The sequence below is a fragment of the Monoraphidium neglectum genome (genome assembly GCF_000611645.1).
Source record: "Monoraphidium neglectum strain SAG 48.87 unplaced genomic scaffold scaffold01658, whole genome shotgun sequence".
NCBI classification, from domain to species: Eukaryota; Viridiplantae; Chlorophyta; class Chlorophyceae; order Sphaeropleales; family Selenastraceae; genus Monoraphidium; species Monoraphidium neglectum.
This window is the reverse complement of record NW_014011970.1, coordinates 1-12560: the sequence shown is the minus strand read 5'-3', so window position 1 is coordinate 12560 and position 12560 is coordinate 1. Positions and strand designations below refer to the sequence as shown.

The 12560-nt window shown below is 60.6% G+C and overlaps 4 protein-coding genes across 4 annotated transcripts; 3 read left to right on the top strand and 1 right to left on the bottom strand.

The window, feature by feature from the left end:
* Positions 1 to 2655: 2655 nt before the first annotated feature.
* MNEG_8625 (hypothetical protein) lies at positions 2656 to 5263 on the top strand (the record flags this gene model as incomplete). Its single annotated transcript, XM_014042905.1, has 5 exons — positions 2656 to 2753; positions 3071 to 3269; positions 3474 to 3611; positions 4032 to 4540; positions 4828 to 5263. 5 exons carry the CDS (start codon positions 2656 to 2658, stop codon positions 5261 to 5263), a joined length of 1380 nt encoding a protein of 459 aa, XP_013898359.1.
* A 2732-nt stretch (positions 5264 to 7995) lies between these two features.
* Positions 7996 to 8199, top strand: MNEG_8624 (hypothetical protein; the record flags this gene model as incomplete). Its single annotated transcript, XM_014042904.1, has 1 exon — positions 7996 to 8199. The coding sequence occupies one exon, from the start codon at positions 7996 to 7998 to the stop codon at positions 8197 to 8199; it is 204 nt and encodes a 67-aa protein (XP_013898358.1).
* Positions 8200 to 8438: 239 nt separating this feature from the next.
* MNEG_8623 (hypothetical protein) lies at positions 8439 to 11079 on the top strand (the record flags this gene model as incomplete). Its single annotated transcript, XM_014042903.1, has 8 exons — positions 8439 to 8570; positions 8787 to 8891; positions 9033 to 9165; positions 9394 to 9664; positions 9886 to 9977; positions 10260 to 10411; positions 10606 to 10695; positions 10981 to 11079. 8 exons carry the CDS (start codon positions 8439 to 8441, stop codon positions 11077 to 11079), a joined length of 1074 nt encoding a protein of 357 aa, XP_013898357.1.
* Positions 11080 to 12090: 1011 nt separating this feature from the next.
* On the bottom strand, positions 12091 to 12552 carry MNEG_8622 (hypothetical protein; the record flags this gene model as incomplete). The annotated part of the gene is made up of 1 exon (XM_014042902.1): positions 12091 to 12552. One exon carries the CDS (start codon positions 12550 to 12552, stop codon positions 12091 to 12093), a length of 462 nt encoding a protein of 153 aa, XP_013898356.1.
* Between the last annotated feature and the right edge of the window lie 8 nt (positions 12553 to 12560).

Genomic DNA, 12560 nt, shown 5'->3' with positions numbered 1-12560 from the left:
GTGGGGGAGTGTGAGTGGATACTCCCCGCTCACTGCTGCTGCTCGCTCTGCAACCCTGATCCTCCTGTCCTGTTGTTTCTGCACGCTGTGCTGCGACCCAATACTGGCTGGATTTCCTCACACCCACCTCCTGTGTTGCATCTGCCCACCACGACTCGTGCTCGGGCCTCTGCAAAGGGAGCATGCAAGCAGGTGAGGTGATGCAGGGTTCATCAACGGTGCTTGTGGCAAGCTATGGCAAGCCTGCCGAACCCCCATTCCCAGTCACTCCTCGTGGAGCAGCCATTATATTGTGCAGCAGCAGTTGAATTCGGCAACCGAAATCACGAGCACCCCTGCATACAACAAGTCAGGTACCACTGCGCAGCTTCCAGTCGCTGCAGCAGTCATTTGTGTGCATGCATGCAATCAGTGTGCCAATCGCTCCACCGAATGCTCCATCTTATCCAACAAGCGTGTACGTCGCGCTTGCCAGGGCCTGTTGCAGAAGGCGTGCGACCCTCTGAAATGAGGCATGCTTGCGTGGTTTCATAGCAGGTCCGCACGTGGATCTGCACACCTCGCTCTGTGCCTCAGGCCTTGCTTGACCTTTTCTGGCGCCCTCCTCCCCCTGTACCATTCCTGGCTCCATCACGGGCATCTCTATCGACTCACAACAGCAGCAGGTGTGCCAAGGTTGTTTTGCGATCGTGCTCCCGGCGATCCTGCCAACCCCGCATCACCTGATAGCTGCGCGTGGTGCACCCATGAAGTGATGCAGCAGCACCCCTATCACGAGTCACATCAGAAGTCCCGCATTGACCACCACGCACGACATGCCAGCTACCACTGGCCACATGTCTTCTGCACCAACGCCTTGCAACACTACCCGGCATACTACCCCCGTATTGACCCCTGGTCTTGACCTTTGCCCTGGGTCCCCCTGCCCCTGCATGTACCCTTCATGGCCGCTGCTTGGCTGCTATGGTTGATTCACAGCAGCAGGTGACATGCTCAAAGGTTCAGCACTGCTGCCTGTGGCGATTGGTCAAACCCTCCTCAACCTTACCCTGCTCCACCCACTATCACCTGCATGCATGCATGCTTGCTTGCTTGCTCTGACCGATGTGGAGCGTTGCAGCAGAGCTACAGATGCACTCGAGTGACGTGAACCTCCACGCCCTCGCTTGCAGGGACCTGTCCAGGCGGCTTTGAGAGTGCGCACCAGTGGCAGTGGCTGCTGACCGAATACGTCCTTGAGCCAGGGATCGTTGGCCTTCACAAATCAGCCGCGCAGCGCTTGTGGGATGCGGGCAAGCGGCGCCCCTCTGAGGTGGCCAGCATGCAGGCTTCAGAGCTTCAGTTGCTGCTGCAGTGCGACGAGCGCACAGCACACAAGCTCCTTGAGAGATGCCAATCGTATCGTTGTGAGTGCACTCACATGCGAAGTTGCATGATGTATGCACCAGCGGACCATGAGCTTGCGGATACCAGCAAGCATGCTTTGCTGCTAATGCTGATGTGCGCACCAAAGCAGAGTTGTGGCTATTTGCTGCATCCTTGCCAGCGCATGCACGCACGCGCGCTCTTGCCTTTCATGCAAACAGCATGTGCTTCACCACACTGTTTAATGGCTGGTGTGCAATAACATGCATGGGGCTCTGGGGCTCAAGGCGGCGTTTTTTGGGACGTCTGGCATGCAAGGGCAGGAAGCCGCAGTGGGCCCCATGATCGTGCGGCTTTGCCCTGCTGACCTCCCCTCCCTTCTCCAGACAATCCATTTGAATGCAATTGCTGCCGTGAGCCATGTCCTGGCTCTGTTAGCAACTGATTGCCAGAACCATACCACTCCACCCTGTACATCCTCAAAAGCTCAGTTCTGTGTGCACGTTCTGCGCACCCGTTGAATCTGTGCCCCTTTGCCACCTGGCAGGGCTTCACACGCGGGAGCAAATCCTCTCCAAGTTTCTGCCTGATCTCTGCGTCAGCCAGAGCGACGGCAGTACGCCTGAAGAGAGTCCTTCCATCCCCATCGACGTGAACCTCAGCGTGTGGGAGATACGTGCGGACCTCACAAGCTTCAAGCGCTCCCTGCCACCTACCCCTTCACTGTTCCCAACGATCCAGCAATACTCATGCGCGGTCTGCCAGGGGCTGGGCTGTGCAGAGGGCTCTCATGATGAGCTGCGCGTCAGCACCAATGCAGATGTTTCTGTATTGCTGCAGTCTGCTGCTGCTGCTGCTGCTGCTGCAGATGTTTCTGTAGTGCTGCGACCGGCCACACGAGGACCAACGCGCCAACCAATGCAAATGTTGATGAGTGATGTGTGCTCACCCCTTCTTCCTGCAGGGCCCACTTAGGGGGTTCCACCTGGACTACGGCTACTACATCAGTCTGTATGAGGCGGTCAACAGGCTGCTGCGCGTTGATTCCGCAGCTGACAGCACGGAGTGCTATCAGCTTCAGCAGCACAAGCCGTCTGCTCTGCCTGATAGCGGGGTGAGTGTGTGGCTGCAATACTTCCAATTGTAAGCGCTGCTGACCGTGCGAAGCCTGTCCTTTTGTGCAGCCATTACCTTTGCATGCATTCTGCCATGCCACCTTACCCATCGCGGCTCATGGCTAGGGCACCTACCTTGTCCTGTCAGGGGGCTGGAAGGGTGCGCCGCGTGGCAATGGAGCAGGCCGGCATGCGCCGCATTCCGGACGTGGTCCTGTGCCCCGCGTCCGACGATGACGGATGCGACATCCTGATTGCAGAGCACAAGCTTGTGTGAGTTGGGTGAACGCCTGCGCACTTCAGACGGTCGGCAGCTCAGCTGGCTCCCAACCCTGCTGGCTCAGTGGTCTGTGTCCCATTTGCCCATCAGCCATTATCGGTCTGCGTACCGTTGTTTGCAACAAGCCCGAACAACGGCATTGCTGAGGGTGTGTGTTTGATTTAGTCGGTTGGGGCTCACATCGACTGTGTTCCCCCGAGCCACACAGTGCCCACGCTGCACCCCCAGTGCTTGGTGGATGTCACACACACACACACACACACACACACACACACACACACACACACACACACACTGTTTGCTGATGCAGGGAGCGCCTGCTGGTGGATACTGTCGAGGGTCTGCAAGGGCAGCGGCCTGCTTGGCTGCAGGGCGCGCCCGTGAGGCTGCGGGATGTACACGCCAACTGCCTCAAGACAGTGGACGCCCCCAACATTGCGTACGTGTGGGACCACCCCACGGAGGTCCCTGGCGACATGCTTGAGAGCATCCAGGTTGTCATCAAGCAGGTGGGTGACACATGACACAGCGACTGCCGCGGCACGCAAGCTTGAGTCAACAACCGTGTGATTGGTACATAATGAGCTACTGTTGCTGACAGCATAGCGGGCCAACTGGGACGGCGCGGATGCAGGTGTTCAGAACAGTTTTCATATCCTGAATCCAACGCGCTCACTATGCTCTCCACCTGCGCTGTGCACTCATTTTGCAAGGTGGTGCAGTACCTCAGGGACCGCGACTTGAGCCTGGCATGGTTCGGCAACTACTTCTACACGTGGGGGCTGAGGCTGGAGGGCGACACGGCGTACGTCACAGAGGCGTTCCCTCGCACTTCCAATGATGTTATCCTGGTGCGCGGACCGCTGACGTGCCTGGGTGCCTCGAATTGTCACTGCTTGGCACCCTGGCCAGCTACTCTATGCCACAATCTTGCTTGAACTCAGCAGGATGCGGGAATACGGGTGGTTCAGGAGAGTCCACACGGCGTTGCTGCTGCAAATCAAATTATTGGACAGCTTGCCCTAAGAGCGCCGGCAACCCTGTGCCCACTTTGAATCTACAATCGGGCCTTATTTGCAGGTTTCCTCTGACTTTCAGCCTCGGCAGGCATTTATGCAACCTGCAACCTGCTATTGTATGGTGCCTGGATCCGCCTATGCAGGTGGCTTGGGTATGTAATACAGCGGTTCTGGCGTTGTTGTCACTGACACCATCACCCCCCTCCCTGCACTGCACACAATTTGTAGATGGTGTACTTCCTGTGTTGCCAGGCCATACGGGACGCCAGTGCACGCACGGCCACGCCTCCCTCAAGCGGCAGCGCGCGTGCACCTGCAGCAGGCGGTCCTTCCGGGGAGGGCATTGGCGGCGACACAGACCGAGGTGGCGGTCCGGATGTGGGCGGTGTGCACTTCGGCAATGCGGGCAGCAGCAAGCAGGGTGCCACTGCAGGGCATGCCATGACCCTGCGGCCCCGCAAAAGGACGCTTGCCACGCCTCAGCAGCTTCCTGCTGCCGGCCCTGCAGCGGACTCAACCCGCTCAGACCAGTTGTCTGACCGCGACCAGGGGCACTCGCAGCAGCAGCAGCAGCAGCAGCAGCAGCAGCAGCAGCGGGGGCGGCGGCGGCGGCAGCAGCAGCAGCAGCAGCAGCAGCAGCAGCAGCATCAGCAGCAGGGTGTACGCAGAGCCTCGCCAGAGGAGGCGGCTGCTCAGGTCGACGTGGCCCTTGTCCAGGCGGCCATCGGCTTTGGCAGGATGGGTTACACGTTCCTCTACATGTAAGTTTGCATACTTGTGCAGGGCGACCCCCACATGATGCTTTTGATTTTATTGCACTACGGCATCACCGCATCATGTCTTCCTTATGTCAGACACGTGTGCATGAAACAGTCCTTATCGGAATGTTGATCACACAACCACAGCTTGGCTTGACTGCTGCACTAGGTGCATGCAATGTTTGCAGCATCATGTTGACCGAGTCTGGTGCACACACATACCCACTGTCCAAGTCCCTGCTGCTCGATACTGGTCCTTACCACCCCTTTATCCCCCTCCGCCCTTCCAGGATGCCCGACGGCGTGCAGGCTGCGCTCAAGGTGGCGGCGCCCTCTTCCTACGAATCAGCCCTCCTTGCGCACGAGGCGGAGGTGCTGCTGGCCCTTCGCCAAGAGTGGGGCGTGTGGGTGCCCGCACTGCTGGCCGCGGGCGCCGGCAACGGCGGCGCCAGCCGCGTGCTGGCCACCGCGTTCGTCCGCTCCTCCAGGGAGCTGGACCCCAGCACTGACAGGCACCTGCTGCCCCAGCTGCGGCAGGCGGTGGCGGCGGTGCACGCCCGCGGCGTCGCCCACAGCGACGTCCGGCGGCAAAACGTGCTGGTGCAGGAGGGCGGCGCGCATAAACAGCGCGTGTGGCTGATTGACTGGGGGTTTTCGGCGCTGCAGGCGACACAGCAGGCAATGGACGAAGATGTGCGCAGGCTGCTGCAGCTGTTTGATGGCTGACTCACCCATTGCAGTCATGGTGCACGGATACATGAGGTGCGGGAGCAGAGACGCTAATGCGGTCAACCAAGATGGTTGAGGGACAAGTCAGACGAGCGCAGGGCACACACGCCATCCAGTGTACAACAATTCTTTCGGCCCAGAACTTCAAGTGTGCAGCCGTTGGCCATTCACCATCAGTTGTCAAACTTGTACCATGGCGTTGCTCAGCCCTTCAATCGCTTTCTTCCTTCTCTGTAAGCAATCACCTGCCAATGCAACGTGTACTGCATTGTGGCACATGTGCATATCTGAACAGAAAGGTTTGTTGTGGCTTGGCAGACAGCCATTGGTGTCATGTGTCCTGTGGTTTGAGCGTTGTGTACACACAGACAGCGCCGGCGAACACAAGCAAGGCCGGCACTGCTTGTGTAGCTGATGTTATACAATGCCATGCGGGCCGCCACCAGCAGAAGAAGCCCAGGAACCACTTTGCAGGCGGGAAGCTCTGGACAGTCCAGGGTGGCGTTGCTCAGCGCAGGCGCAGTGGCAATGAAAACCAACATCAACGGTCACAGCGCGCACACGTTCGAGGTCGGAGGCCGCACAAAACCTAAAGACGTCGATGATGCAAGCACGCAGCTGTGGCTGCGGCTGGCACGTGTCGTGACGGTTGCAGGGTGCGCGCATGCAACGGCACAGAGCTGGGAACAGCAGTCGCGCCGGCCGCCCGTTGGCGCAGCAGGCCGGCTGGCGGTCCCCATGGGCAGCTGGCCGCTTACGGCCTGCACACACGTCAAGCGCCCCAACGGTTGCAGCTCTCAAATCTCGCAACGCATGCCTGAATGCCAGCTGCCATGCTTTAACCCATTCAGTGGGCGCGGAGTGGCCTGCTTTGCTGCAAGTGGGGGCGCGCAGGTGGCCTGCAGCGATGCAGGACCGCATTGAACCCTAACAGCAGCCAGCTGCGGCAGGTACCACGTGCCAATGCTGATGGAACTTCCATACTCGTATTCTCCTTGCCTCTTTCGTACAGGGCTACGGTGCGCAGCCTGGCTCTTGAGCTCAGGGCTTGTGTGCGATTTGAGCTTGCACGACATTGGCACCACGAATGTCTCCCCAGCTGGTTGCCAACTCACGTTCACTCCCCTGCCTTCTCAATTTGTACAAAAAATCTGTCGAGTGCGCGCCACCTACCGTGCCTTGTTCGAGCAAGCACCCGACCGCACTCACGCCTTTTAGGTGAGCTTACGTACGATATGCACGCCCTCCGCGCTTGAAGCTGCAGATTCTATCCAGAGCAGGTAACCGTGCCTGATGGGCAGGCCTTGCCCCCAGCGTTGAAATTTGCAGTGGGTTGGCACCTCCAGGCTGTGCAGCTCGCTCGCACCCCCTTGCAGTGATGCCACTGTGCTGCTGACGAGCTAGGAATAGTAGGCAACAGGCACATGCATGGGGGTTAGCCCCCTGGAATCAGCGAGGAGCTCATCCTGCCCTTTTCCCAACTTTTCTGTGTCCTGCGCTGCAGCCTGAGCAGGAGGGGGCTGTGGCAGAGAGGTGGCTACTTTCTGCCAGGTGCGTGCGCTGTTTGGAACCCTTACTTGGCACAGCTGGCGCATAACAAACCGCAACAGTGCACTATCGCCAGCCAGTGCCAATACAGTGCCTGCTATGAGGTGCAGTGCTGCCCTCAGCCCAATGCTGGCTTCATTGCTGTATGTGCTGAGTATGGTTTCGGGCCAAGCGTTTGCGCGTACGGTACAAACACTCTCCGTCTGCCACACATCGCTCACCCATCACTCGTCGTAGTGTCAGCCACCATGGATGCGTCGGATCCAAGGCAGCAGCTCTTGCAGGCACTGCCTGCGCTGTTTCCAGGCAACGACAAAATTGGCTTCTGCGGCGATGCGTCAGCGGCCATCGGCCGGATGCCCGCTGTCTGGTCTGCTAATCTGCTGGCCGTGCAAGAGCCCTACAGGAAGGCCGCCATCGAGGCAGCTGTCCGGGGTGGGTGGGGCTTCTTGTGATGCAGTGACATGGTCGGTGCAGCAACTGTGGAGTGTGTGTCTCCTGCATGCACCTGTCCTCCTTATCGCAAAACACAGGGGTTCGTGAGGGTTGGTGCCAGGGGGCAATGACAGGTGGGTGCAGCTGCTGTGCCCATCACACGGCAGATGATGCCTTGTGTCTATCACATGCTCGACAGCAGCTGGGGCTTCATTTTCTTGGCTGAAGGCCCAGCTGCACCCCCCCCCATTCTTGCTACGTGCTGTTGCCCCATCATCATTTGCCGGCCTTCCCTTCCACTGCGCACCGCTGCCTTTTCCCATCTTTCGTGGCAACCAAACCATTCGTGAATGCTGGCCACGGAGCAGAAGAGGCAGCAGCAGCAGGTGAGGCGTCCGCACTGCTTGCCACATCGCTGGGGTAAAATCTGCCCAGCGGATGCGCTGGCCAGGGTTGAGGGGAAGCGATGGTCCCGTCTGGGTAAAAAAGGATTGTTGGTCAGGCTTGTCGTCTGTTGCAGACCCACTTGCTCCTTGCAAGCGGTACAGCGCGACACAGCCACCTACCCTCCTCTTTCTACCTGCAAAGCAGCAGCATGCCGCACGTGCCATCGCGCGTGTCGGATGCGCACCGAACGAGTGCCCGGCCACCTCGCGCGCACCTGGTGCCCTGCCCGACGCACCCCAGGTCCCCAACGCGTTCGAGAGCTGCTCCGGGCGAAGCCCCTCAGCACCTGGGGCCTCCAGATGCGGAACAAGACCCCCTCTTCAGAATTTTGGGACTACGCGGAGTGCGTCGTGGAGGCGTGGGACCTGGATACTGGCGAGAGGCAGCGGATTCTGCAGTACCTCACTGACGAGTGCGGGGAGGCTACACTCAAGGACAGCCCCTGCGCCGACTGGCATCTCGACAGCGTGCTGCGCACCGAGGCGGACTGCAACGCAGTGTGAGTACTCCCGGCAGGGCAAGACGCGTCGGCAGGTGCACGTTTGTTCTGTAAACTGCGCCTTGGGTAGGGCCTCCTTGTCCCTCAAGCGTCCTGATGCGCGAGGGCTGAATATTTACTTGTAAGCACGTCGGCACACTGTTGGTCTTGATCTGACTTGTGGTGGCAAGGCATGTTGGTTGAGCACCCAGCTGTCCTGGTTCCTCCAGGTTTTGGAGCTGCTTTGGGGCCCCAGTGGCGAGAATGTTCACTGCAGTGACCGGAAAGCACACCACGTTCTCTTGCCAGCTGGAGGACGATTCGGCCCTCGGCGTGCCGGACTTTTGGTTTGGGGGCGCTCGTGCCGGCAGCGCGCTGCTGCTCGGAGAGGGCAAGGTGCGCACGACCCGCCAGCACGGTTGCCGACCGTTGCGCATGCAGCCCGCAAGCATGACACTTTCGGCGGGACATCACCAGCATCCCCTGCTGAAGGTCCCGACGCCGCACAAGTCAAGACGGTCCTGCCACCTATTCTCACCTGCGCACCGCTCTCGCCTTGCCTCGCGCTCTCGCTGATGTCCCTGACACCGCGACAACACATCGTGGTTGTAGACGCCGTTGATGCTGGGTGCGTGTCTCTCGCTGCACGAGGCGGTCCGCGACGAAGAGATCGCCTCCAGTTGTGCGGAGGAAATATGTGACTACATGCGCAAGCGGGTGCGCGCAAACACATTTTGCTGGGCCGGCTAGTATGTCGCGATCGGGACACGTCGAACGCACACGCCCTGCAAAGTCTGCAGTAGCTTGTGCAAGCAAGGCGTGACGCAGCGTTGCTGCGCACCATCCCCCCCCATGCAGGGCATGACATACGGCTTCCTGACGTGCCTCAACAGCACGTACTTCATAAGGCGCACGGGGCGTGACCGATACGAGTTCACAGACGCGATCAGGCCCTTTGACACAGGCCCCACTGTCCTCGAGATGCTGATGTGTAAGTAGGGCGGGAAACAGGGCTGGCAGGGCTAGGAGTGCGGCCGACCCTGGTTACCTATACGCCACCCAGCCTGCATATATACAATACTTTGACAAGGAATTGAGAGGTCCAGCTGGGTGGTAGGCTGAGTGCTTGCCGGCGACATGAGAGGTGTGCTCTGCACCCTGCATCATGTGCAACTTACAGCACGCCACATCACGCGTACCTGTCGCTCGACACACATAGACGTGTTGATGAAGCAAGAGGAGGCCGGCCCTTGGCCGAGCGCCACGGAGGGCGGCGAGCAGCAGGCTGTGCCAGCTGGCGCCACCTCGGCAGCAGCAGCGGCAGCCAGCCGCAATCAGCGGTACCCTCTGTGCTCGCGCATAGCGGACGCCAGCGGGGCCAGCGGTGGCCAGAAGGCTGGCAGCTCTGAGCAGGAACACGCCGCGTCTGCTCTGGAGCTCACCGGCAAGCGCTTGGGGTGGGGCAAGTGCGGCGGCGTCAATGTTGGCTGGTGCGCGCCAAATGGGGGTTGAATAAGTGCCACTAGGTTGCAGGCAGCCGCAGCAAAGCACAGGCCTACCTCTGGGTGCCTCAGACGCGTCTGGTCTCGTTCAAACTTGATGGCACGCCCTGGATGTGCGCCGCCTGCTGCTTCCGCGTCGCCCTGCGCTGCGTAGGTAGAGAGGCTGGGTACGCCTCAACTTGTCAATTGGCATGCGTCTCCCGTCGCAGGTTCCACGGGCAACCGGCTGCAATCAAGGCGATAGACCTCTCTAAGCAGGGCTCCCTGCTGCCCGCGCTGCAGGCGGAGGTGGCAATCTACGGTACAGTGGGACCTCCTGCGTGCGATGCTGCCACACCATCGAATTTGCGTGCGGCGGATGCTTTCTGCGACAGTTGTTTTCGGCCGCTCTCGAGCCCCACTGGTGCCGCACGCGTCCACCATCCTATGTGTGGCCACCTGTGTACGCGCACGGCTCGTAACATAAACGAACGCGCCTTGCCGCGCGCGGGTGCTGTCGTGCCGCATCAGGTGCACTGCCTGCGTCTCAACCCCAGGGGATCCGTTGCGAACCCTCCCCTTCTCCCCCCCCCCCGACCCGCAGACCGCCTGAAGCCGCTGCAGGGCGTGTGCATCCCCGTCCTGTATGGCTGCGGCTTCTGGAACTACAGAAACACGTATTTTGTGGCCACATCAATCGTGGCTGGCAAGCAGCCTGGCCGCAGCACACGGGAGGGACGCCAGGCTGCGGAGCAGGTGGGCAGGTGGTGAGGTTCGATGGGCAGCCAAAGTGCGGCAGCCCAGGGCTTCGTTGATTGCAAGGCAAGCGGGCAATGGGTGTGGTTGGCTGCACCACATGCCTTACTGGATGGCGACACTCCATGGCATTGCCCTTACGTGGTTTACCCCTTGCATGGCCCTACAATTGTGCCCCATGCCTACCTCGGCAGGCGCTGCGGCAGATCCACGCCCGGGGCGTTCTTCACGGCGACATCAGACGCCCAAACATCTTTGTGGCTGTCGTGGACGGCCGCTGGGAGGTGACGCCCCACAGCCCCTGGCAATCTCAGCTCAACATCAGGGTTGGGGGTTGTGATCAAGATCACTGCTTTTGAAAAACGTCAAGTTTCAATTGGGAATGTATTGTCGGGTTTGGCAAGGTACATGCCGCACGCAAAGCCTTGTGCTTATACCTCACACTCCCATACTTTTTCTGGTGCCCACAAGTACTAGGCCAGCCAGTATTCTTGCACCAGGCTTTCAAGCTGTCATCCCACAACGCGGCTCACAAACCAACGTGCGGTGCCCCCCCCCCACGTATGTAGGCGTGGATCATCGACTTTGATTTTGCCACAGCTTCAAGCGATGCGGACGCTCAAGCCGCTGAGCTGGCGGAGCTGCTGGCGCTGTTCGGGCCCTCTTGACGCGGGCACGAGCACCAACAGTCACAGCAATCTGTGCTGCAATCAACAGCGCCTGCCGCCAGGCAGCATGAGGATGCCGATGCAGTGTGGACTCAAGCTGCTTGCTTTCTCACTACCTGTTTCTCAAGTGGGCCTCCGTCCCCGGTGCATTGTGTGGTGGCTTGCCAGGATTCACGAAATGCTCCCTGCAATGGGGGCCTGTCGGCCTCGACTTTATGATTTCTCTATATATCCACTGGCCGCATGGCTAATTTATGTAACCTGTGAGTGCTCAAGCGCTTGCGCTGGCCCCCATCTTGCGGTGGCAGCGACGGGTGGGTGGGATGGCGAGCGGAGCTTACGCTCTCCCCTGTGCACGCATGACTTGGAGGTGGCGCCTGCTGCTTGCCGGCAGTAGCATGGGGAAGCGTGTGTGCAGAGGGTCGGCAGAGACGCCCTGACTGCACCGCATGGGGCGGTGGTCGTGGCGGGCGGAGAGGTAATGGGCCGCACTTCCGCTGCTGTGCTGGAACAGCCCCCTGCAGAGTAATGAGACTGGCAGGGGTTGGCTGGCGCGGCTGTGCGGTGCGCGCGTCTAGAGGCTGGGCTGCAGGAGGCGTTCAGGTGACACCATTTTGCGCCCGTGGGGTAAGCACGGTTTACTCCCTACACGCGTTTGCAAGTTTGCTGGATGCGAAGTGGCGCCCGACAGGGCGAGCAGCACAAAACATGCGCACCTGGTAAAACACTCGAAAAACAAAAGAACAGCGCCGGAGGCACTCGAAAGGGGGGCAAAGCGCCCTAGTCAAAAAGGGAGAGCACCGACACGTCTGCCAGCGCCACAAGCAGCGCACCAACGAGCGTCAAAGTCAGCGAGAGAGAAAACCCTACTGTACAGGACCTGACGCGAGGGGCCGAATCCCCCTGCCCCCAAAAAGCCAGCTTACCCCGCGGCTGCAACACCTCCAACCGCCGCGCCGCCGCGCCGCCTGCTGCTCTAGGATGCAAGCGCGCCGCCCCCGCACCGCCCCCTCACTCGGAGCCCTCCTCGTCGCTGCCGCTGCCGCCGGCCGCGGCCTCCGTGACCCTGAACTCCACCTCGTACTCCTGGTCGCACCCCAGCCAGCTGTCGCTCATGTAGAACAGCGTCAGCTTCGCCGCCCCCACCTCCGCCGGCGCCTCGAACGCGAGCTTCACCTTGGCCGCCGCCGCGAGCGACACGCGCTTGATCGCCAGCAGCTTGTTTGCCTTCGGGTCCCCGAGCACGAGCCACCAGCCCTCGTCGCGGCGCCCGGGGAAGCGCGGCGCGTGGACCGGCGGCAGCTCGCCGCCAGGGCCGAGGGCGAGGCCGTCGGTGTCGCGCTCGAGGGAGACTGACACCGCCGACGTGTCGCCGGCCTCGACGGCGCCGCCGGGGGGGCCCTCGAAGGTGAGGGAGACGTCGGGGTAGCGGGTGCAGACGGCGCCCAGGGCAGCCAGCTGGGCGTCGGTCATCTTTGGGG